Source organism: Cydia amplana, chromosome 16 (genome assembly GCF_948474715.1).
Source record: "Cydia amplana chromosome 16, ilCydAmpl1.1, whole genome shotgun sequence".
Taxonomy (NCBI): Eukaryota; Metazoa; Arthropoda; class Insecta; order Lepidoptera; family Tortricidae; genus Cydia; species Cydia amplana.
Genome location: NC_086084.1, coordinates 2074574 through 2099092, shown reverse-complemented (window position 1 = coordinate 2099092; position 24519 = coordinate 2074574). Strand labels below are relative to the sequence as shown.

General features: G+C 40.9%; 2 protein-coding genes across 2 annotated transcripts in view; one reads left to right on the top strand and one right to left on the bottom strand.

Annotated features, from left to right (window-relative positions):
• LOC134655324 (nose resistant to fluoxetine protein 6-like) overlaps window positions 1-5226 on the bottom strand; it is a 36822-nt gene extending 31596 nt beyond the window's left edge. Inside the window, exons 1-5 of the mRNA XM_063510775.1 lie at window positions 5094-5226; window positions 4566-4705; window positions 3571-3752; window positions 1672-1817; window positions 1216-1330 (exon numbers count right to left, since the gene is read on the bottom strand). Of these exons, the coding sequence (XP_063366845.1) occupies window positions 1216-1330; window positions 1672-1817; window positions 3571-3752; window positions 4566-4705; window positions 5094-5157 (647 nt within the window). The 5' untranslated portion in view covers window positions 5158-5226. The remainder of the gene's footprint in view (window positions 1-1215; window positions 1331-1671; window positions 1818-3570; window positions 3753-4565; window positions 4706-5093) is intronic.
• Window positions 5227-8558: 3332 nt separating this feature from the next.
• Window positions 8559-23996, top strand: LOC134655323 (uncharacterized). The gene is made up of 9 exons (XM_063510774.1): window positions 8559-8729; window positions 8798-9083; window positions 12214-12421; window positions 15391-15545; window positions 16178-16257; window positions 17499-17605; window positions 21171-21560; window positions 22371-22524; window positions 23441-23996. Exons 1-9 carry the CDS (start codon window positions 8667-8669, stop codon window positions 23963-23965), a joined length of 1968 nt encoding a protein of 655 aa, XP_063366844.1. The 5' UTR covers window positions 8559-8666; the 3' UTR covers window positions 23966-23996.
• Window positions 23997-24519: the final 523 nt, after the last annotated feature.

Here is a 24519-nt window from a genome sequence, read left to right as displayed (position 1 = left end):
TTAGTTTTAAAAGGTGTGATTTGAAAATAAAAAGATCGCATAAATCCGTTTAAATCTTTATTCAAGTCAAACTACACCGGCTCCAACCCTACACCTCTGACTCGAGAAGATTTAACCCGGCAACAAACTCGGCGGGACACATCTTTTCAAAACAACACATAGTTTCTTTATTTTACAAAAGTAAGCTTATAATGGCACATAAGAAATCAAAATAACACTTGGAATAAAACACTTAGCTAAACGGTTAAAGAACGTGAGAATCTATAAGCTTTCAGAATAATCCTTCAGGTGTAAGCCTTCAGGAACGTAGCGAATTAGGCACGAGCTTGGCTAACGTCCGATCTCTAGCGCGGTCTGATCAAGAAGAATGAAGCCAGTTCCAGCGGCGGAGCCAACCGCTCCCGCCTCCAATTCAAGTTGGTAAACCTGCCTGACCAGTCTACCAACATAACGACAAAAATGCCCGCTCGTGCCTACGTTCACTCAAGATACTACGTCATCTTGACGTTCCAAAGCCTTCTACCTGTCATTTTAGTTCAACAATACGCCAAACATTGCTAATCGATTTTATACAGGCGTCTAACTATGAACTGTAATGCTGCAATACGTCTTTCTGGTGTCTCGCTCCGACATATATATATATATATATATATGTCTTTATAATGCAAGTAAGTGCAGTTCTTCGTTGTCTAAAATATCGGTTCTCAAAAATTTTGGTTTGGCACCGACTTCAAAAATGAAGTAATTACCCGGATGATTATTAATTTTCTTATTATTAGGTATTAATTACTTTTTGGCAGAAATTTGCTTTACGACAGGATAGGGACTGGACACGTATAGGGATGCCATATAAAAATTATTTTATGCTTTTCAGTGGGTTGGTTTTTTGAAGGCGGTTCCCTTTTTTAAAAAAAGATATATTATTATATTAAGTAATTTTTTTTTTGTTTTTTTTTTTTATTATTTTTCTACGCGTCGAATTTAATGGTCGAATTGAGACTTTGTATAGCAAACTATTATCGCAAACATTTCACCATGAACTCAACTATGATGACTTATTCATTACGAAAAATTTCAGTGTACTCTATACATAATTGAATTTAACCAATCACGTGTCACTGCGGCCAAGAGGACAAAACCAAACTATAGAACAAAAGACATCAACGAGTTTATTTTTGTAAAAATGTATAATGTATAATTGTATAATGGATGTACCTCAATCCGTTGATGATTTTGAGCCGGTTGAGCCTGGGCTCGGGCCCGACGCCGCTAGGCGCTATCAGCTTACGCCAGTTACATCGCAAAGAGAACGCCAGTAAGTACGGATTCCCTAAAACAAACAATAATAATTTTAATTACTTTGGTCAAAGACAACTAGCAAACGCAAGTTTCTTTTCTCAAGTTTAAAAATAATGTTTAAGGTCCAAGTGGCGAAGACCGTCTATCCGGTAAGACCGTCTACAAGCTCTTTCGTCGCTTCTAACTCTTGCGTCGGTACACATACTCCACTTACCTACAAAAGGTCAGTAGGGCAGAAAGAGCGAAGCTCTTCCTTTCTGACTGTAAGTACGTATTCAAATACGTTGTGTTTGCCGTATGACGGGCTTGCCTACCAAAAATGTTATATGCCGGTCTTCTCCACATTGACCTCGGTAACAAAATGATACGTACTTGCCGCATCACCGTTGATAATGTCGTAAGAAGTCCCGACTGCGTTCAGTATGATCAGGACCAAATAAACGCCCGCCATGATGTAATCTCCAGTGCTAAAACTTCTCTTGTCGCCGTGCCTCTTGCAGTATAACACCTCGGTTAACCTGGAAATTATGGGATTGGAATAAATAAATAAATAAATACATAAATATCAGGGGACATGTTACACAGATCAACCTAACCCCAAACTAAGCAAAGCTTGTACTATGGGTGCTAGGCGACGATATACATACTTATATAGATTACTTTTATATACATAGAACACCCATGACTCAGAAACAAATATTTGTGTTCATCACACAAATAAATGCCCTTACCGGGATTCGAACCCAGGACCATCGGCTTCACAGGCAGGGTCACTACCCACTAGGCCAGACAGGGCCAGGGACCGGTCGTCAAATGATGATTTATTTCATGTTATTAACTCTTGAAGTAAGTATTAGGTATGAGACAGAACAGAAAAAGAGAGAACAATGACTACAATGAGACATAGCGTTACTATACCTATAGGTATTGCAGTTACGCTATAAGAGCTAGACTAACATAAGTCCGATTTGTGAAAAAGGTGTAATTTTTTCGACGGCGAATGTATGAGAATTGTAAGGGGGAAATTCAAGGGGCTGGCGGTGGAATCGGCACCACTTTTCAGCCCAGCAACAATAAGGTCCTTTCCATCTGAAATTCCAACAGAAATTCTGTAAATAATTCTTATTGAACATGAAGCATAAGAACCCTTCTCTGATGGAAAGCCACATATTTTCATTACAGTTAATTGTCATATTAAAGTGTAAATATGTACTGAATAGTATTTTGAGCTGTAATTTGCCGGGCGGCAAAAGTATTTCAGTAGGTATCTAATAGTGTACCGTAAAATGGGGTGAGTAGGGTCAAAACTGAAATTGAAACCTTGATAACATTTTATTTTTACATATGAAAAGAATGGCCCTGAAATTATTCATCGCACTTTAATAATAAGTGTTCCGGACGTTTGTATTTTAGTTATTATTTTATTTTGGGTAGTTCCATTTCATAACTTTGACGATAAAGAGGAAAACCCACCTCACCCCGTAGTGCCTCGTGTTTGGGTATTTTGGGGTGAGAGGGGTTTTCAAACAAAGGTGATTTTGGAAGATTGTTGGATCGATTTTTTTTTATTATGCGTATTACTATAGCTCCATTTTAAATTGGAATACATTATTATTGTAGCAGTAGCCTTAAAATCCCTTCTCACCCCCCTCTCAAACGGTTTGAGTCAAACCTTCTCTCCCCATTCATAACCATAACCCACCTCTCCCCGCGAAACCTACTCACCCCGTTTTACGGTACCTAGCTATAATTATGAAATTTATGAACTAAGATGAAACCACATATATAATTAGTATAATTACAGAAATGTGACCCTGACATCTGTAATAACATGTGTTATTAAGTTATTATCATTAAATACTGATATTATTTGACCCTAGAAGATTACAGAATCAGAGATCTTAAACCTTTTCTGTGAAGACGACAGCAAAACCTCTTCGACTTCGATACAACTTCATATAATAATTAAGTTAATCGTTTTTCGCAGTACGTTCTCTAACATCGAGCGTTGTTGACCTCTGCCTCTTTAGGCTCTGGAGTTGCAGGCGTCCATAGGCTACGGTGACTGCTTACCATCAGGCGTATGCCTGTATGCCACCGACATTTAAAAAAAGTGGAAAAATTCACTGACTCGGGCTAGACTAGAACTTGCGACTCTGGATCGCTAGCCCATCGCTCTGCCAACTAAGCTACCGAGACTTTACTACTCAAGGACAATCTTATCTAATCCTAAACCCTATTCTAATCCTATCTGGAATGGAGTATAGTTACCTAGCGTTTAGCTTGTATCCTTTCCACAAGGAATCATCGACGCATTCCTCAAGGACGGATCTTAGGTCCTCTTCTTTCTCTAGACTTCTGTTCTTCACGAAATCCATGCAAGTTTTTCGGACGCACAAAGCCCGGTGTATTTTCGTGTGATTGTAATGTTTTCTCGTATTTTTTGAGTATTCCTGTATGGGTCGTAAAAGTTACCACAGTTAAGGATGACTCGCGTTAGACCGGGCCGTGTCCGGGCCGGAGCTTCGTTTTCAATGGAAAGCATCACGTGATCACCTGTCATCTGTCATAGAAAAGTAAGCGCCGCGCGGAAGCTCCGGCCCGGACTCGGCCCGGTCTAACGTGAGTCATCCACTCGGTTTATATAGGTACCTAAATTATTAACCCTTTGAACGCCACGACTATCGCGCGCTGCGATAGGGTGACTGCTATAGTTATCGAATAGAATAGAATCTTTATAAGATTTTGTAAAAACACATGGCATCACCCTTTGCAAATAAATCTTAAATCCAATACTTCCTGCCTCGCACAGCTGCGGAATAAACGGTCACCCGGTATTTCCGGACCGATACGATCTTAAAACCTTCAAGATAAGAGCATATACTCCCATCTTAAAGGTCGGCAACGCACTTCAGGGGATTCGTTTCCTTGATTTCCTCTTATATCGTAAAAAAAAACGGCCAAGTGTGAGTCGGACTCGCGCACGGAGGGTTTCGCACCATCACAAAAAATTGAGCAAAAAAATCGTGTTTGTTGTATGGGTGCCCCCCTTAAATATTTATTTCATTTTATTTTTAGTATTTGTTGTTATATAGCGACAACAGAGATACATCATTTGTGAAAATTTCAACTGTCTAGCTATCGCGGTTCATGAGATACAGCCTGGTGACAGACGGACGGACGGGCAGCGAAGTCTTAGTAATAGGGTCTCGTTTTTTACCATTTGGGTATGGAACCCTAAAAAGGAGAAAAGCTAGGTAAATCACCTGTATCATCAGCATGAGGTCGGAGTGCTGGTTGGAGTAGAGGTCGGCGTCGACGAGGCAGTAGGTCCCGCCCGGCTCCATCACACACGTGTCGTAGTCGTCCATCTGGTACAGGTCCGGCATTTTGCTGTACTCGGTCACTAAAATCAAGGATCCATGCATGCACTGAAATTAACTGAAAGAAGACACGCGCGAAGTCGAAACACACAATGAGTTAGTTAGGTACACTAAGTTTGCAGTATTGCACTGACTTGGCGCTCTGACAGTGGTTAAGTATATAGAACTTGGCTGAACTCTGAACACAGGGTCGTAGCTACGGGCCTACCTTAAAATCCCAATGCTACGGCCCTGGCTGAACCCTTAGCGTTTCAAATGTAAGTACTTATTATGTACTTACATTAGTCCTTTCGACAGTTCGACAATGACAGGTTTATTAGCGGTATCCCTGCCTCTGTTCCTTGGGTTACAGGCAACTAAAGACAGCACCTAGCCTCCTACCAAGTTGGTATACTTCGCCAGAAAACTCACAATTTAAATAATGAATGACAGCCGAAGACTGGTGCACCAGAAACAAAAGCAGCAGCGACTTCATCTTGTCTATTCACTATCATTAACACTATTAATAAACGTTCGGCGGCCGTGCCGACCTCTTCACTAATAGAAGAACAATGTGAGGATCCGTGTAGGTATTGTCAACTAGCTAATTATGCTTAGTTGAAATTATTTGATTTGCATATAGGTATTGTATTAAATATATACACACATTAACATCGATATTTTTCTACAAATATTCTCGTCAAAGAATTTCAACTATAGCAGGCGTCACGATACCAGAAATGATCAATAGTGAATCCCACTTTCAGATGAAGGTTCCTTCGGTGACTAGATTTTTTCATCTTTCGAATTACCTATTGAATGTTAGCAAGGCTTTTTGTTATTTGCTAATTGATCACCGTTGATAGTGAGATAAGCTCTTCCTTGTCAACAGTCCCGTATTTAGAAACCTAGCTCTAATAGGCACTTGCCACTTGGTATATATACATATATGGCACTAAGATTTTACCCCTTCTCCATCTCAAAACCATTGAAGGTTGCCTGGGCCCAGAGGGACATCCGGCGCTGCTGGTTAATTTCCAAAGCCAATATTTTTATGTCATTTGGGGTTGAGGCCCTTGGCTCGTGGGGTCCTAAGGTCCTAACCCTAACGCTCCTTAAGCACAGTCTTTGCCTGTGCGATAGATGAATTAGCGTTTCGTAAGGAGAAGGAATCCTAAATAAGGGTTCCTTTTGTACCTTTCCTTTTTGTTACGGAACCCTAAAAATGATGTCTGCTTCCTTGATCTTTCCATTCCGTTTTGTTATTAAGTATTGTATTTTATTACCTTGAAGCAGCCTTGAAGCTTGGATTAAGGTACATATCACGCATGTAACTATATTAAAGCTATCGACTGCTTGCAATTGTTAAGGGACAGCTTTAAGATGTAGGCAAATTAAAATAAGTATTACTTTTGTTTAAAAAAAACCGGACAATTGCGAGTCAGGCTCGCGCACGAAGGGTTCCGTACCATTACGCAAAAAGCAGCAAAAAATCACGTTTGTTGTACGAGTATGGGAGCCCCACTTAAATATTTATTTTATTTTGTTTTTAGTATGTGTTGTTATAGCGGCAACAGAAATATATACTCGTACCTACATCATCTGTGAAAATTTCAACTGTCTATAAGCTATCACGGTTCATGAGTTACAGCCTGGTGACAGACAAACGAACGGACAGACGGACAGCGGAGTCGTAGTAATAGGGTCCCGTTTCCTCCTTGTCGTTCCTCTTTGGGTACTGAACAGGGATGTTGCGAACATCCCCAACCGCGGAACTTCCGCATTATTTTCAACATCCGCATCTGCATCCGCATCCGCATAAAAACGATGCGGAGCTTAATGCGGATGCGGATGTCGAACAATTCGGTACAGAAACGTCTTAGCGGCGGCGTAAGTGCTAGGTAATTTCGTCATTACCTATAACAAAATGGTCTAGATCCAGAAAAGTCGGCCAAGTTACTGTTTATTAAATATAACGCACCTCTATATTCTTGCTCAAATACTAAACGTTTCGTTTTTTTTAAATAAAAAAATACTAAAAATGTAATATTTGACGTTTTCTAAGTACCTAATCTTGACATCCGCATCCGCATCCGCGGATGTGAGCCTTTAAATATCCGCATCCGCATCCGCATCCGCGGATGTCAAAAAATCTGCATCCGCAACATCCCTGGTACTGAACCCTAAAAAGGAATTGATCTAACCTACCTACCCTCTAGGTGTAGGGTGTACCCTACCTACCTCCTGAAATTGTTTAAGAATAATCGATGAAGGTTACAATTACAAATTTGGAGTCTCGCTCGAGACCTCTAGAATCAGACCAAGCTATCAGCGATATTGGCAAGGTGCGAAGTCGGTGGAGGGGGAAGTGGCGCTGATCGTCACAAACACAGGTAATCTTATGGAATGGCCGCCATTAGTACTAGCGGCAGCCGCTTGAACTAATTTTACTCCATAAGATTTAACGTAGAAAGTCTGCTAAAATGAGGGCAGCACCAGTCGTGCACCTAGCGAATACCTTTAAACGAGCAATTCTTGTTTATTTATTTATTTATATGTATACCTATACATTTTGGGGATCTCGGAAACGGCTCTAACGATTTCGATGAAATTTGCTATGGGGGTTTTCGGGGGCGAAAAATCGATCTAGCTAGGTCTTATCTCCGACAAAAGGCTCATTTTTAAGTTTTTATATGTTTTCCGAGCGATATTGTTATTTTAAACGTCATAATATTTACTCATAAATATCTGGGAGACCGAGCATTGCTCGGAAAACATATAAAACTCAAAAATGCGCGTTTTCCCATAGATAAGACCTAGCTAGATCGATTTTTCGCCCACAAAAACACCTATATAGCACATTTCATCGAAATCGTTAGAGCCGTTTCCAAGATCCCCGAAATATAAATAATTAAATAAATAAATATACAAGAATTGCTCGTTTAAAGGTATTAGATTTAATAGAAGTTTGACCTTTAAAATAACACTTGCATAGGCTGTGCTATAAAAATAGTTGCAGAGTTAGATTGGCCTGACCTCTTAAAGGTTCTTTGCTGTAAATAAAAAAAAATAGGCAAAAAAGACGCCTATGCTGACACATACATATATATCAAACAAGCAAATATGTAAATAAATAATATAAACTTACTCTTAACTAAACAAACAATATATTATTTTACTAATTAATTTTGTAAAACCTGTGTACTAAGTACCTAGTTGCTACCGCCATTGACCTATAACATCGCTTGCGCAGGCGTTTGTGACGATGACGTAGTTTATATCTTACGTTATTCTTACGAGTACTATGGCGAAGACCGAAGTTCGCAAATTTCGGTCATCTTTCTCCTTTACTCCAATTAAGTGACAGAGTAATTATAGTTAAGGCCCCAGTACACAATGGGCCATCGCCGGCCACTCCAAGGGACGCATTTATGCGTTAGACTTTAGAGGGAGCAAGTGATATTGTTATCTCATTCTACCGCATGGCGGCGTCCCTTGGAGTGGCCGGCGATGGCCCATTGTGTACTTTAAAACGAACTTAGATTTTCGCGGTTACAATCGCGGTTGTACCTATATATCCCTGATGCGTATACAGGATACACACGCCGCTCCTGTGTGTGAGTGAGACAGCGCTATGCACGATGTCCCGCTCGCACACCAGAGTGGGATCTCCTAGTGAGTATTATATTCTTTGATCTGCATTGCATCCAAAGCCTATCTGATCTAAGCCCCCTCCACACTCGCGTTCGCGGCATCGCACCGCGATTCACACACATAGTCTGGAGGGGGCTTAAGCTAATGCGTTGTGTACGCGAAGTGGGCGCCACTATCGCGCAAGTGTCGTCTGTTAGAACGTAGTGATTATATTATCTGTGGTGCATTGCAACTGCAAGCATAAATATTTTGTCTATGGCTTTGTGTAAACAATAGTTTGAATCGGGTACCTCGTGTTTATTTAATTAAGAAATGGTATTCAGCGTATTTATTGCTTAAATAACGTAAGAAATGTCGGGTTTCCTAGATGTCAAATATCCCTTTAAGTCGAATCTCGGCCTAAATCCTTTTAAGGTAAGTTTCAGTCAGTTCGCATGTGATGAAAACTTTGGTGTGACATTGATTTGTGTATTATTTGTTAGACGTGGAAGAGGCAATGGTGCATATTGAGGCCGAGCCCGACGTGTGCGGGCGGCGGGTCGCTGGCGGTGTACTGCAGCGAGGCGGGGGCATCGGCTGGGGCGGTGGAGTTGCCTCCAGACAGCGTTGTACGGCGGGCGAAGTCCCGTAGTCGGCCGTTCGCTTTTGCCGTGTTTTCGGCGGTGGAGCCGCACAAACCACGTATCCTGCTCGCGGCACAGACCCTGCAGGATGCCCAGCTCTGGATGGACAAGATCAGAGCCCTCTTAGACGGCAAACAATTACTGGGTGAGTACTCTACCTTCATTGTTTATTTTTATGCTGGTCAAAGTTCATTTTGAGTTGTCAAGGTGTTGTAGCGAGTATTTGAAAACATTTTTGCTGAAATTACAAACATACTTTACGCAAATGTATGTGTATGTGTTATTATAGTGAAACTGAAATTTGTTTGAAAATGAACTGAAAATGTTTTTATTAGAATTCAAACTGCTAATCTACAAATCACCAAGCACTCCATAAATGTGCATGGCCCTAAAACCTACCAACGTCATTAGATTGTATGCTAATTCAAATCATTTAAGAACATTACCATACAAATGTATAATTGATGATTATTTGCCATCACCATTGTTCAAGTCTGGAGTATTGTGAGTTAAGGGCCAATATGGTGACGTTAGAAGTACTTTTTTGGGCTAAAATTGTACCTAAAGGATCTTACGTACAAAATTATTGCCAACCTTCTTTATAAGATCTTTCATTTTGGTTGTTTATGGTGCCCCTTTGCACTGCTTGTTTCACCCTAGACCCACAGCTATACTTTTCACACAACAACTGTTTCAAAAATATCAGTTGTCTACAAACTTTTCTGGAAAAACAATAGTAACAAATGAACAAAAAACAAAAAGGGCTAATGTTTTCATAAATTACTATTGTGTTTTTAACGAATTACACAGCTGAGCAGAGGGTCTACCGTTAACATCGATAAATCGTCATCTGCTTCTCTATTGTTGTTGTATGGAACCCCATAGGTGCAAAAGGCCTTCACAAGCTCGCTTCTCTGGTGCTCTTACATATTCGAGCGACATAGAGGCATTTTAAAATGCTGGTGGCTAGTCCTCAAACCTTCAGCTCCCTTAATATACAACAGGGAAAGTCCAAACTGAACATTGAACTACATTTTTTTGTTCCAATAACCTGATTTATTTATCAATAACTGCCAATTGCTGATAGTCACTTGTTTTTGCTGGCTCCGTGTTCATGTCCATTTAGTATCGGTGGCACATGTTTATGTAAACAGTTTTTGTTGTTAAACTGGTACATGCGGGTCAGTTGCAACACTCATACATATACTTGGAATGTTAGATAATGCCCTGAGTAATATTGCTTATATGATGAGTGTACAAAAATCAGTAAGTAATTAAAATAAATTATGAATCACAATTTAGATGTATTGTGGTAAATGTGTTTTGTTTTCAATCCTGATTTAAACCAATCAAAATTTTAACTTTCCGAAGTAGTCAGTATGCAAAATATGCAATTTTAACTTCTGTTTATTTTTGCGTACAGTATTTAACGAATTCTGCCGAGTCTTCATATTATAATCATACATGCCATCTCCCATTTGCTTGACTAATCTATTTTAGTATTGTCAGCTAAATGTCTATGTCTAAAGTTGTATAAATATCTATTAATGTCAATAATGTGCTGCCTATTAAATTTATTCATTAGTTAGAATATCAAAATAATGTACATCGGGCCGCAAAAGTCCATGGCTACTGTTTTTTTTATGATATATGAGGCAAACAAGCAGACGGATCACCTGATGGTAAGCGATTACCGCCGCCCATGGACACCCGCAACACCAGAAGGGTTGCAAGCGCGTTGCCGGCCTTTAAGATGGGAGTACGCTCTTTTCTTGAAGGTTTGAAGGTCGTATCGGTCCGGAAGTACCGCAGGCTACAGTTCATTCCACAGTTTGGCTGTGCGAGGCAGGCTCAAAAATATCTGAACATGTACTTTAACTTCTAGATCCTTACTTACTTTTGACTTTATCACCTAAACGGAAGAATGTGGCCACCATTTGCCATTTAGTTGATAAAGCATAAAATAAGCAAAATCAAACTAAAAAAAAAAAGCAGCAAAAAGCAGTTTAAAATATGTCTCACGAAAGTTTAATATCGAAAATAAAACTATGTGACAAAAACCAAAAGTTGGAATCAGTAGGACAACAAAGGTAATATACTGATTTATACATAAATTAATATTAATTGGTTTATTAGAAAACACAATTCCCCCAATGAGGGCGCCACTGGACGGTCGATGCAGTCTTAAATTGAACGAGACAGGTGTCCAGTCAACTAACGACCCCTGACTCATAGTTTTCATTAACCATGTTATGCAGTTGACATATGAATTCCAGTCATTAAGGCAATCATTTATCATTGTGAATCATTTCATTACGCTGTTTGCTTATTTTTGGGAGCAGTTTTGATACATTTAAACGATTGCCACTTTTTTTTATGTATACTACTTTTCTTCCTTCTTGTACTTTAATGGAGACAGAGACAGTTTATCTGACAGTAAAAGTACCTTTCTAACTTTCTATACAGTTGAAGTGCACAAAAGTATCCCGTACGAAACTAATAGTTAGTAAAATAATATGATGAATATGTATTGTGCAGATACTGAATACTAATCCACCAAAGAGTTAGTTAAAGTTTCATATTTCGGCTGATTGGGCTAAGATACAAAATTATGTGTTCCATTTAGCTATTTACACTCAAACATAATTAACATAAGTAACTTTTTATTGACATTTCTTTACAAAACCAGTATTCAATGCTCATTTCTGATATTACTGTCGCTTACTGAATTTTTGAAACACAACTAGCAAAAATTTAATCGTGCAATCCGAATTATTACGAAACCAGAGATCACACATTATATACAGTCTCTGAGATTAAATACCCACGGATTAAAATTGAAACTTTGGATTTGGCATAACTTCTCGAAAAACGTACGACGAAACTATTTAACACATTCAGTGCCGAAAACCCGACAATCGGGTATTTTATGATTTCGTTCCCAGACCAGACGACCCGAGCTTTATATGACGAAATGTTTGTGGCCTGATGGCTCCTCTACACGATGGGCCAACGCCGGTCACTCCAAGGGACGCAGCCATGCGGTAGAATGAGATAGCAATATCACTTGCTCCCTCTAACGCTTTAATGCATCCCTTGCAGTGGCCGGCGTTGGCCCATCGTGTAGACACTGGCTCTACACTGTAGAGGAGCCATGACGCGAATGTCTTGTTTGGCTGGGTGGCAATGAATGTGTTAAAAAAAAATACTCGCGGCACACGAGAGGTTTAACGTCCACCATCAAAACTGCCCTCAACCCTCAACCATCATTCCAGGCTCCACCCGCGACTCATTCTCAGTGACCATCATGAGCGGCACGCTGTCCCGCAAGCTGATGCTTTGCGGCGACGGTCAGCTCACCATCACCACCGACGGCGTCGTCATATCCCGCTCTCGCGCCATGCCTGCGCTCATACCGTGGAAACATGTTCATGATGTGACGATGTGTGACGATAAAAATAGGATTGTTGTCGGAGTTAATAGGTTTGTGGTTTTCCTTGTGCACTTGGGCCCTCGTGAGTTTGTGTGGAATCGGTGCGATATCAGTATTACTTAACTGTTTTTATAACTCAGTCATAGGAAGATAGTCAACTATTTTGCTGACACTATCTTGGTGAATAATTACATGCAATATCTGGGAGACCGAGCTTTGCTCGGAAAACATATAAAAACTCATAAATGCGCGTTTTTCCAGAGATAAGACCTAGCTAGATCGATTTTTCGCCCCCCAAAGCCCCCATATTGCTCGTTTAAAGGTATTAGATATGCATAGTTATAGCTACATACAGTACTAATTAGATTTTACAGTGCAAAAAAGATTTAATTGCACTATATTTAAGCTAAATACCCCAAAGAAGCCTTTTGCAATCAGCTTCATGCAGTTGGCTGTTAAGTTCGCTGTCCGTACGAAAACAATACTAATTTCAAAATCCCGCTGTCAATACCTGTCGTGTCCTTGACCTCAACTCCGATAACTACACTGAAATAACAGTTGGAGTTGGAACATGGAGTTTGGGTAGACAATTGGCCAACTGAACTGTCAACATCTTTCAATAATAATAAATACTGGGTAGGTACTGTAGGCCTAGCACACGATTGGCGCGACAGTATCTCGCTGCGATATTGACTATCCGTCTTTATCTAACTGTATTAATAAAAGAGGGAAGGGTAGTCTATATCGCGGCGAGATACTGTCGCGCCAATCATGTGCTAGCCCGGCTAGTACTGCGTACTGCACCGGTTCCGCATGAACAAGTTGGAAGGGCTGTAAGTTTGGGTTTGCATTGCACTTGTAGAACTGTAGGTGGTTGAAGGTAGTGATAAAACAAAATAGAGTCTGTGCGGAAAGAGAAGAGTCGTGGAATGTATGGGGCCCAATACATTCCACAACTCTTCTCTTTCCGAACAGACTAGGACAGTTTCCTTAGTTTACGTAGACTTTACTAGTTCAAAATGGTTCATAATATTATACATTCTATTGCTACTATAAAAGCTATAAAATAAAGCTATATAAATTGCTAGTTAATAAATTGTGTTCATTTGAATTTGTACTTTATGGTTTAATTTAATACATAAACCAGTCAATCAAATGAATAAAACAGTTAATTTTTTATCGCGTAGGTACAATGTACAAAATAATAAACAGTATTACCACGAACTATTGGTCTAAGTGTAATAGATAATTCAGTTTCCTAGTACGGAGGTAAACAACTTCTGGGAGTTCCATAAAATGTTTTCCTGCAGTTGTGCATTTGACTATAAACTTGTCGGTTTCTTTCCTATACGTTGTCCGCTGTCTTTAAAATGTGGTTTTGGTAAATATTTAATAGGATTTTAATAATAACTTGCGTTTATTTATTAACGATTATATAATTGGATATTTCTCACACGTACCTATTGTTAAATATTATTCTAAAAGTCACGTAAACTGATTTGTTGAGATTAATACTTCGTAACCATCTGTATCAGCACATTAGTCACATTACCATTTTATTCACCAATCACATTGCCCAATGAAGTAGATTTTTGTAGCAAATTCATAACGGCATGCTTGTCATTTTATTCCATTTCACTTTCATATGCTTTAACATCTCATTTTACTTACTTTCTGTTAGTTGCGTATTTGACTATTTGTGTGGTAATACAGATGTGCTTAATTGCTCTCCTTCGTATTTTCTCGGAAAAGTTCGTATTTGTCATACTACTTCAATCAAACTCAGTACTTTTTGTACCGAGACTGATTGAAATAACCTTTACTACGATTGCAAATCAACAATTACAAAATGGTTAAAATCAAAAAACTACAATGAAATAGAAGACTTACAAAACTAACCAGACACTATAACTAACTAGAGATTCACACATCAACTTTATAAACTAAGTATATGCATACAATCCATCCATACATATACAGCCACAAAGACACACACACACACACACACACACACACACACACACACACACACACACACACACACACACACACACACACACACACACACACACACACACACACACACGCACACACACACACTTACTGGCTCCTTTATTCCTTTATTTATTACTGCATGTCTGTACAACCCAGATATTTACCTAGTTCTATAAACAATTGTTATATATGATCTAAATTGTATACATATGTTATACTATTACACTTACTTAAACTAGTACTTGAAATTTTCGTGTAACAATCTGTTAATTAAGGAAGAGCGGTGTTGCCCAACACAGGCAAATTTTGCTTACCGGGCAGCACTATCCCCTACTTTATTTTACTTGTATATTTTACGAAAATAAATAATTTTAATTTTTAATTTTTTAATTTTTTTTTAAATAGCAAGACACGTGGAAATACGAAGGAAAATAATTATGCACTACATCTGTATCTAATACCTACGTTGAACTGATTATAACTGATATTCAGAATTAGATAGTTTCAATAGCCAGGAGTTTGAAAAAATATTGTCTTTCAGGCGTATTTTCGTAAATATAAAAAAGAGAAGGAGTGAAAATACAACTTGAATCCATAAAAACTCGTAGACTTAAACCAGAGCGCAGTAAATTAAAAACCCCCGAAAAGTCTATTCTATCTAAATATCAGCCTTATAAACATTTACAATGTATTATCTTTCCAAAACGGGGTTGGCAAATGTCAAAGGTTTTTATAGTTGGCTCCAGCATAGATTTCCTTGTCTCTAAGAGATTTGGCTTAAAGGGCATCTAGGGCAAAAACAAGAATTTGTCACTATTCGTAGGATTGACAGGTAAAACCTATGCTGGCGTCATCTGTATAAAGTACTTCGACCGGCCAACCTCATTGCATGAAATATGTACTTTGACTTAGCTATACCTATGAGTGATTTTCCCTAGCACTTGTATAAAAAATAAGTTCAGCTAGGACTGAGCTTGTATAAACTATTGGTAACCCAAGTCGACTAAATTTTTAAATGTTTCAGCGATTTCCATAATGGGGGTTCCCTGACGCTGTCTAGCCCGTTGGCTGCGGAAATAGCAGCGGCGCTTAATAGAGACTCCGCCGGGCGCGCGAGGAGGAACAAACGGCTGAGTAGGAGTGAGGCCGACTTACGCGTAGCTCCCGACGGAGATCTGGGTGAATAGTCTTGCATCACTGTTACTTACCTACTAATTTACCTAGATTTAAGCCTATTTTAGTGTTGTTGTGTATGTGTGTTTCGAATAAATTATCATTCATTCATTCATTCATCATATCATACTTCGTTTTAGTGCGTCTCTGAGCGTTAACAAACTTCAAAGGTCACATCCGGTACAGAGAATAAAAATTAGGGAGCTTCAATGAAATGTAGCTTATCCTGGGATGGACAATCTGGAAGTAGAAACAAGGGGCTCCCGTTGTTTCCCATAAAGTTTTAAGTCATAAATAATGTATTGTTTGTCATATTATTATTAGTCATAAAACTGAAACCGTTAACATTTCAGGATTTTCATTAGGTTATCCTATAGATAGGTTAGGTTTTTTTATGGCAATCCTGAAAAGTGACGCGTTTCTGAACCAAATGAATTATGACTAACGAAAATGCGGGCAAACAATACATTATGGCTTAAAACTATTTGGGGAACAATAGAGACCCAGGAACAAGCAGTTGGTCCTCCTGGCCCAATTTGAATCCCGATCTATAGTTTTTCATTAAATCCTTAACACGGTATTAGATTGAACAGCGTATAAATAAAATTATACTAAATCAATACATTGTACGTGTACAGGGGACATTCGGCGCAGCAGCTGGTCGACCAGCGGGCCGCCGGAGGTGGCGCTCGACGACACTGACCTCGCCATGATGAAGGTAGCCAGTGCCGGCCCGAGCCCTTGATCAGGGTACAATGAAATCGGGTTTTGGCGCCCTTCGTTTCAAGCGCATTTTCCACCCCACTCGCCACTCGCGTCTTTTAAATTTTCTCATTTGCCATTTTGGCGCCCCCCTCGCTCTACCCTAGATCCGGCCCTGAAGGTAGCCATCGGTTTATAATCAATTGTGACTACCATTCCATGTTCCATTGGGAAGCCACTGAAAAATTTGTTATAGCGTTGTATTTGTCACATATAAAGCATGATAAAAGAGTTACTAATGGGGTCCCTTTGTTTCCCATATAGTTTTAAGTCATAATGTATTGTTTGTACTATTATCATTAGTCATAAAACTGAAACCGTTAACTTTTCAGGATTTTCGTAAGGTTATCCTATAGATGGGTCAGGTTAGGTTAGGATTGTTTTATGGCAATTCTGAAAAGTGTCGCGTTTCTGATTGCGGAAAATGCGGACAAACAATACATTATAACTTTTTTTTTTGGGAAACAATTGAGACCTACTAATGCTTAAGAAGGGGTGTAAAATCTATGAAAAACATCGTGCCTCGAATTAGATTGCGCTGTACTGCCACTGATATTATGGGTTAACTCTTGGTTCCGTATAGCGCCACCTAATCCGGCTGTCAAACTCGAGCGCATGATTTTTTTCTAGCTATACCTCTTCTATAATCAATAATCATTTGTCAAAAGGCAAAAGGGTCTGCGTAACATTTAAAATTTGAATCAACTGAAAAGTTAACACATTCATTGCGACCCGACCAAACAAGACATCCGCGCCAGGCCACAAAAATGTCGCCATATAAAGCTGCTGGTAAACTATCGGGTCGTCCGGCCTGGGAACGAAAATACCCGATAGTCGGGGTTTCGGCACTGAATGTGTTAATACGTTCAATCATAGAGAAAAAAATACATAGATTGCTCACTCCATACATCAGTTTTAGTACCAAAAAGACTATTAGCATCTAGCATCGAGTAGCGGAACTATCAGTACTGCTACTTGACAATAGATGTAGCAGCGACCGGAAAGTCTTATCTCAACAGCATAAGACTTTCCGGTCGGTGCTACATCTATTGTCAAGTAGCAGTACTGATAGTTGCGCTACTCGATGCTAGATGTAGACACTGAAATTAATAGTCTAACTGATGTATGGAGTGAGCACTCTTGTCTTACTATATTTTTCTATGGTTCAATATAGGAAATGTTTGTGACTTTGTACAGGAGACGCCAGCCCAGGTGCAGTTATCTCGGTGCGCGGGCGCCGGCCACCTGCCGTCTCCGGCGCCGCAGCGCGTGTCGCGGCTACACGCCGACGCCAACGACGACAGGTAACTAGCTTATAGGGACCGTGCGCGTTGGAGGGTCTGCCACCTCGTGGCTAGTGATGTGCCGCCGAGAAATTACGCCCTTACCGTAATTCTCATTAGTGAAAATTACCGTAAATAACCGAAAATTTACGGTAACTGACCCATGAAGTATATTAAATTAGGATTGAATTTTGCTTACAAGTTTTGTGGTTTTAAAGTATTTAAATGTTTTTTACATTATTATTATTCTGTGTTATTATTATTTTTATGTTATCTGACACGTGGTTGATTGGTATAATAATTTCTAGTCTTATTTCTCCTTATATTAGTCCCAGATCTATCTGGGCTTCTGTGTACGGCGGCGGAGCCAAACCGCTTTATTCTGGGTTACCAATGTTACCATAGGGTTTAGGTTCTGGGCTTTCATCTCCCTCTTGATATTGAACTACCATGTGCCGGGAGGTCTTCGTCTTCCCAGGAATGTTGTGAGGATATTGTATTGTAGCACGGGCAGATTTCCGTAACTCAACGACGGGCGCCTTTTTTTCATGACGGGGGGTGGGGGCCAGTCCAGCCAACCCAACCCCTCAAAAAGAAGGGTCACCCTTCCTCCTGCTGGATCCTGAAAGAGCGACTTCGTGAGTCTTTCATTGATACCAGGCATGGCCTTTCGGCCTCCACCCTGGTTTAGCCAGTGTGCTGTTTCTTTGTACGTTCTAGCAGCAGTGAGCGTACCTTGCTAAAGTGGATCGGGAGAATAGTTTCCGGGCCAATCGCCTCCGCACCTGATGCGTTTTGATGTAATTATATGGCTCAAGGCGATTAAGAGTGCTCTACTGTCGGATAGCATGTGGATGGAGGATCCTACTACCCTCCTTGCAGTGATGGCAGCCGCCGCATTGATGATGCCCATGCACTCAGCTTGGAATATGAGTTATGGGCTCCTAGCGGAGTGGTAATGAACACGTTCAGGTCTTCTGAGAAGGTTCCAGAGTCCGACTCACTGTCTGTTTGGGGATGTCCGCTGAGGGGGATGGCCTCTTGCTGTATGTGTAGGTGAAACGATGGAAGGTTTAGCATGCCCTGAAGGGCATGAATGGCTGCAGACTGTGAGGACTTCGTGTTTTGTAGGGATGTTTAAGAGATTTAACTGGCAAACTATCAAACATTTCATGTGGCCCGACCGGACCATCCTAAGCCTTCTTTTAGTTTGTCTTAAATAAAGGACCACTCTGAAAGATCCTCTCACGTGCTCATTGCGCTATCGAGACAACAGGACATAGAAAAGTCGAGCGCTATAAATGCAGGATCTTGAGGGCCATCAGGAACTATTTTAATCCGGTAGTACCCACACAGTACAAAAATGCACTTTCCACGTGTTTTATTTTTACTGCGGTAACTGGGTACATTGCAAACCCAGCTGATAAACGTTTACCTGTTTACAATAATACAGCCTACTTAACTTAAAATAAACACGCGACGTAATAAAATTGTATCTCAAAACACTTGTTGTAATGGAAGTCATTACAAATCAAACTTTACCTTACACATCAATGCTTGCTTACATATGACATTGAAATATAATATCTAGGAGACCGAGCAGCTTTGCTCGGAAAACATATAAAAGCTCAAAAATCAGCGTTTTCCCAGAAATAAGACCTAGCTAGATCGATTTTTCGCCCCTGAAAACCCCCATATAGCAAATTTCATCGAAATCGTTAGAACCGTTTCCGAGATCCCCGAAATATATATAAATAAATATATAAGAATTGCTCGTTTAAAGGTATAAGATATGTTGTTTTTAGATTACACAACATTTTGAATTTGGTATTTAAAATCGCTGTCATAACTATGAGATGAATTTTATACATTTAAGCTAAAATAATAAAGAACTAACTTTATTTTTCGTTAGGCAAGTTTGATTCAACCTACTTTCATTAAAAACACTTAAATCACACATCAAATGAAACTTATTAAACATTAGTAAAAATAATGTAATATTATTGTGTAGTTAATCTCTAACATCTAATAACATACATCATTGAATTCATTGATAAAAGTTAAAATTTCTCTTAGAAAAATTACCCGAGAAAATTCGCGGGTAAGATTGCCCGTAATTTACGGCGGTAATTTACGGTAATTTTGGTAATAAACTAGTTCCTCTTGCCAGATTATTTTGAAAATTTCTATACAGATTGTATTACCTAAATAAGAATCAATTCTGTAAAAAAAAGTTTAAAAATATTTAAACTTAGACCACTTTCTCGATAATTACCCGTACGGAGAACGTTACCGCGAAAGTTACCCGACGATTCTCTCTGTTCTCGTAATTTACGGTAACGGCACATCACTACTCGTGGCACAGAATAAATAATAGTACTAAGTACCGAAGACTCACTCTCTAACAAAACGCGTCTGTTACGATCAGCACAGACATGGCCGCTAGGTGGCGACAGCGCCACGCGCGGCTTATGGCTTTCCCCAAAATTGGGGCCGAACGGATGTACTTTTAACTACCTGTAGCAAAGCGACGAAATCGCGGAGTGAGCCACGCCTGCTTGTGGCCTGAATCGGAAACATATGTGTACATGTACATTGCCAAAGCAAGTGCTACCATCTACCGTTCTCGTCGGTATGTTTCCTTGTGCATATTAGGTTCTGCCATCTTGTGGACTTCATCGGAAGCATAAACGACATATTTACGCCTCGCGCCAAAAATCTGACAGCTCCTGTGCTGCCGCTTATAGTTCATGCACGGGCCCTATAAGCCGAATCGTCATCTAATGCGATGACCGATTCCATATTCCGAAGAGTTCAAACTTTCTGCTTTGACGCAACAATCCTAAGTGAAACTCTGAATCTCCAATACCAAATACTGGTCACCGTCGCCTCTGTCCAGTTATTTTATTGTTACGCCGTATATAACGCGCTATTGTAAACCTTATTAGAATGCACGAAAGTTAATTTTAACCTCCTGAGACTAAATGTACATGTTCATTTAGTCTCAGGAGGTTAAAATTAACTTGTACGAATGTGCAATCTAATATGAACCTTTCATGAAGCAAATAAAGTAGCATTTCTTTTGCTTTTTAAAACAAACGAAATTCGTTCTAATTTACTTATAAAATAAGGTTCAAATTAGAAATATGAAAACTTTATATGGTGGGTCTTACGAGGTTAAACTGTAACAGTGCGCAACTGTGACGACTTCCTTTGGCAGTTACTTTTACACTTCGTCCAGCAATAGCTAGGACGTCCACAACTTCGACCAGTTCGACCACCAAAGCACACTCCTAAAGGTGCCTGTAAATATTTCTTGGAATCTAAGGGTTCATTTAGACGGCGCGCGAACTCATATACGATTTTAGTTACATTGTGGACCATTGAGGTTACATCAATTCAGCCGACCGATCAAATCGGGCATACCCAGCTGGCGATGGCGGGATGAACTGGAGTCCTTTTTAAAGGAGTGGCCAGACATAGCACTCGACAAAAATTTGTGTAGAAATTGGCGGTAGGCCTTTGCCCAGTAGTGGGACACGACAGGCTCCAAATAATAATACGAGTAATAATATTTGTTCGACAGCATGTCCGACCGGCGCTCGCTCCTCTCGGTCGCGTCCGGCATCTACGAGGAGATCCCCGACCCGCCCGACCAGCTCTACACGGCGATGTCCCGCGACCACGGCGACGGGCCCGCTGTCCGGGACAACGGGCCCGCTGTCCGGGACCACGGGCCCGCTGTCCGGGACAACGGGACTAGTGACAAGTGCAGCGTCAAGGGCGGGACTAGTGACAAGTGCAGTGTCAAGTGCGGGACTAGTGACAAGTGCAGTGTCAAGTGCGGGACTAGTGTGGAACGTGTGTTGAGGCCGGACGAGCCCATGTATGAGTCGGTGGCGGAGTGTGTGTACGCGACGATGAGAAGGACCGGCAAGAAATACCCGCCGCCGCTGCCGCCGCGGCTGCCGTTCGGGTGAGTGGTGACTACACGTGTGTGCGAGCATAGAGAAATATAGTAAGACAAGAGTGCTCTCACTCCATACATCAGTTTAGACTATTAATTTCAGTGTCTACATCTAGCATCGAGTAGCGGAACTATCAGTACTGCTACTTGACAATAGATGTAGCACCGACAGGAAAGTCTTATCTCAACAGCATAAGACTTTCCGGTCGGTGCTACATCTATTGTCAAGTAGCAGTACTGATAGTTCCGCTACTCGATGCTAGATGCTAATAGTCTTTTTGGTACTAAAACTGATGTATGGAGTGAGCACTCTATGTATTTTTTTCTCTATGGTGCGAGTGTTACGTACACACGTAATCAGGGGCTTTGAGGTATGCTTCTACTATTTTAGATATAGTCTCGCAAACTTTTTTTTGACAGTAAAAAAGGCTTGGATTTCAAAATTTGTATGAGAGATCGATCTTGCACACACATTTTTCATATTTGCCATATTCTACTGACAAAGTTGGTTTGCCAGGCTTTGGCATGTATGATGCCAACTTGACTGTTTTGCGTCGTACAACACGCCAAAATCTTGGCAAATTTGGTGTGCATTATGAAATTTAGTTTTTTAGTGTTAAGCTAAGGTAACTAACATAGTTTTAAGTGGCGCATCCTTTTTTTGTGGTCCGATATAAATGTTTTTTTTTTTTTAATATGACAATGTAAGGGTCACCAAAGTTATTGTTGTTATCGCGCCAATAATTTATCATAGCTTTTAGATTCCCTACCAGTCTTCCTGCGCAGCCAATAGTTGTAATTAGTATAAATGAATTACAGCACAATGAAGTTGGGTGAATCGTGGAACTCTCGCATCAACACCGGGGACGCCGTGACGCGGCACAGCTCGCTGGGCTCGCTGCCTCGCTGCTGCAGCGTCAGCTCCACCTCCTCCGACTCCAAGACCAAGACCCTGCCCAAGAGCACCCGCCAGGTATGTGCATGACCATGGAATATCAGATGTGGCACACCGATAGACATCGCCGACGAGTCGCATGTCTATCGGTGTTCTATCGGATACATTCTGGAGAGTGCGCACAAGAGCTGCATGACCTGATCCCACCTTCCCCTTTCCATCATCGGACGTCCAGGCGCGGGGAGCGAATACACCCGTTCGTGGTTAACATCCCATTTGTCCGCACAAAACGATTTGCCTCGTCTTTTTTGGTAAGGACGGCTAAGGAATGGAATGCGCTCCCGTCATCCGTATTCCCTGAGAAATATGACCTCGGTCTCTTTAAAGCTAGAGTGAATAGGCTATTACTGAACCGGTGAGCTCCATCTTAGGCTCTGTCTTCACTTTCCATCAGGTGTGTCTAGAGCCAATCGCCGATCAGTTTATCATAAAAAAAAAGAAGATTATTTATGACACGGTTTCCTAGGTGAGCTGCGACATAGGACTTCCATCCCCAGATCCAGTCTGAGGTATGCCTCAAAGAGTAACAGTAACACTCAATGCATTATTTGAGGTAGTTTCGAAATTCTGCTAAACGACGACTTTATGTCTTGATAACCATGATAGAAATCTAGTCTTGTTGAAATTAAATTCCTCTGAAGAATGATAGTATAAATGGTATGATATTGAGAAAACCACAACATTTTGTTATTTCTATATAACATTATTAGCTAGCACATTATTAGCTGTCTTTTGACAGACAATCGCGAACAGTCTGGAGCATCAATATAACTCGATTCCCACCGCCTTGCCTAATTTTCAGCCATTTAAGTACACGTACTGTGTAGTGTGCAAAGGAATTAAAATCCAAATTAGCTCTGGCTTCTTTATGAATATTTTTGACGCGCCGCCACTGAATTGTGAGGCATACGTAAAAACACACATTTATTTTCAGGCGTTCAGCGTGTTCCGGAAACGGCTCAAGAGCGACTCCCGCATCATGTCCCCCAAGTCAGAAACCGCCAAAGAGAACAAAGACGTCGAAACCAAAAAGAAGAAGTTCGACTTCACCCCGACCCGGGACATCTTCAAAAACTTCAAAGTCAGCCGGAAGATGAAAAACTTGAAAATCGCCCCGGGCAGCTTGTCCAAAGTCGGTGAGACCAAAAGCTGCGAGTTCCTGGACGAGACGGAGCACGTTACCACCGCTCGCTGCTCAAAATCAGTCGAATCCCTCGAACCGAATGACGAATTTGACTTCGATGCTGATTTATCATTAGAATTCAACGATGATTCTATATCGTCGCTCGCCTTGCCTCAAGAGATCTTGGACTTGATATTGCGCAGTGAGCATATGAATAAGATTCGTCTAAAACATGAGATGAGTGAGTGCGACTATATGCCGATGTCCCCGATATGCCCGCCGGCACCCATAGAGCACCATTACATCGCGATGTCCCCGAGCACTAATCTCGCCTGAAGATTTGTTAGCCCTGAATCAACACTTACAATATCTTTTATTACAAATCATGACACTGCAGTATCGTGGTCGTATTCTTCGAGCAACGCCGGCTTCCGACACGTCGGAAGGGAGGAGCCCAAGCGATATCTTACATACACATACATACACATACATCACTGGCTCAGAGACCCAAAGAGGATCTTGGCCTCTGACACAAAAGAGCGCCACTCTACCCTATTCTGTGCCACTTCGCGCCAGTTGGGTATTCCAAGGGCGGACAGGTCTTTTTGGGTTTCGTCACTCCAGCGGTATCTGGGACGCCCAGACGGACGTTTTCCGCCCGGGCGCCCCACATACGCTCTTCTTAGAGCACGATCCTCCCCCATCCTCTCCAGGTGACCAAGCCAGCGGAGTCGTGTGGCTTTGATCTCGCCAATTATATTGGGCATCGCAACCAGCTCCTCCAGCTCCCTATTTTTCCTTCGCCTCCAAGTTCTCTGATAGGCCCCAGAATCTTCCGCCAGATTTTCCTCTCCGCCACTAAGAGCTTGCTCTCTTCTTTCTGAGTCAGC

Bases quoted from the DNA above. Each gene is read 5' to 3' on its own strand.
- LOC134655323 (XM_063510774.1), top strand. From the start codon at position 8,667: ATGTCGGGTTTCCTAGATGTCAAATATCCCTTTAAGTCGAATCTCGGC. The intron at 16,258-17,498 runs GTAGCCAGTGCC...GACTTTGTACAG, and splicing joins CTGACCTCGCCATGATGAAG to GAGACGCCAGCCCAGGTGCA. The intron at 17,606-21,170 runs GTAACTAGCTTA...TTTGTTCGACAG, and splicing joins GCCGACGCCAACGACGACAG to CATGTCCGACCGGCGCTCGC.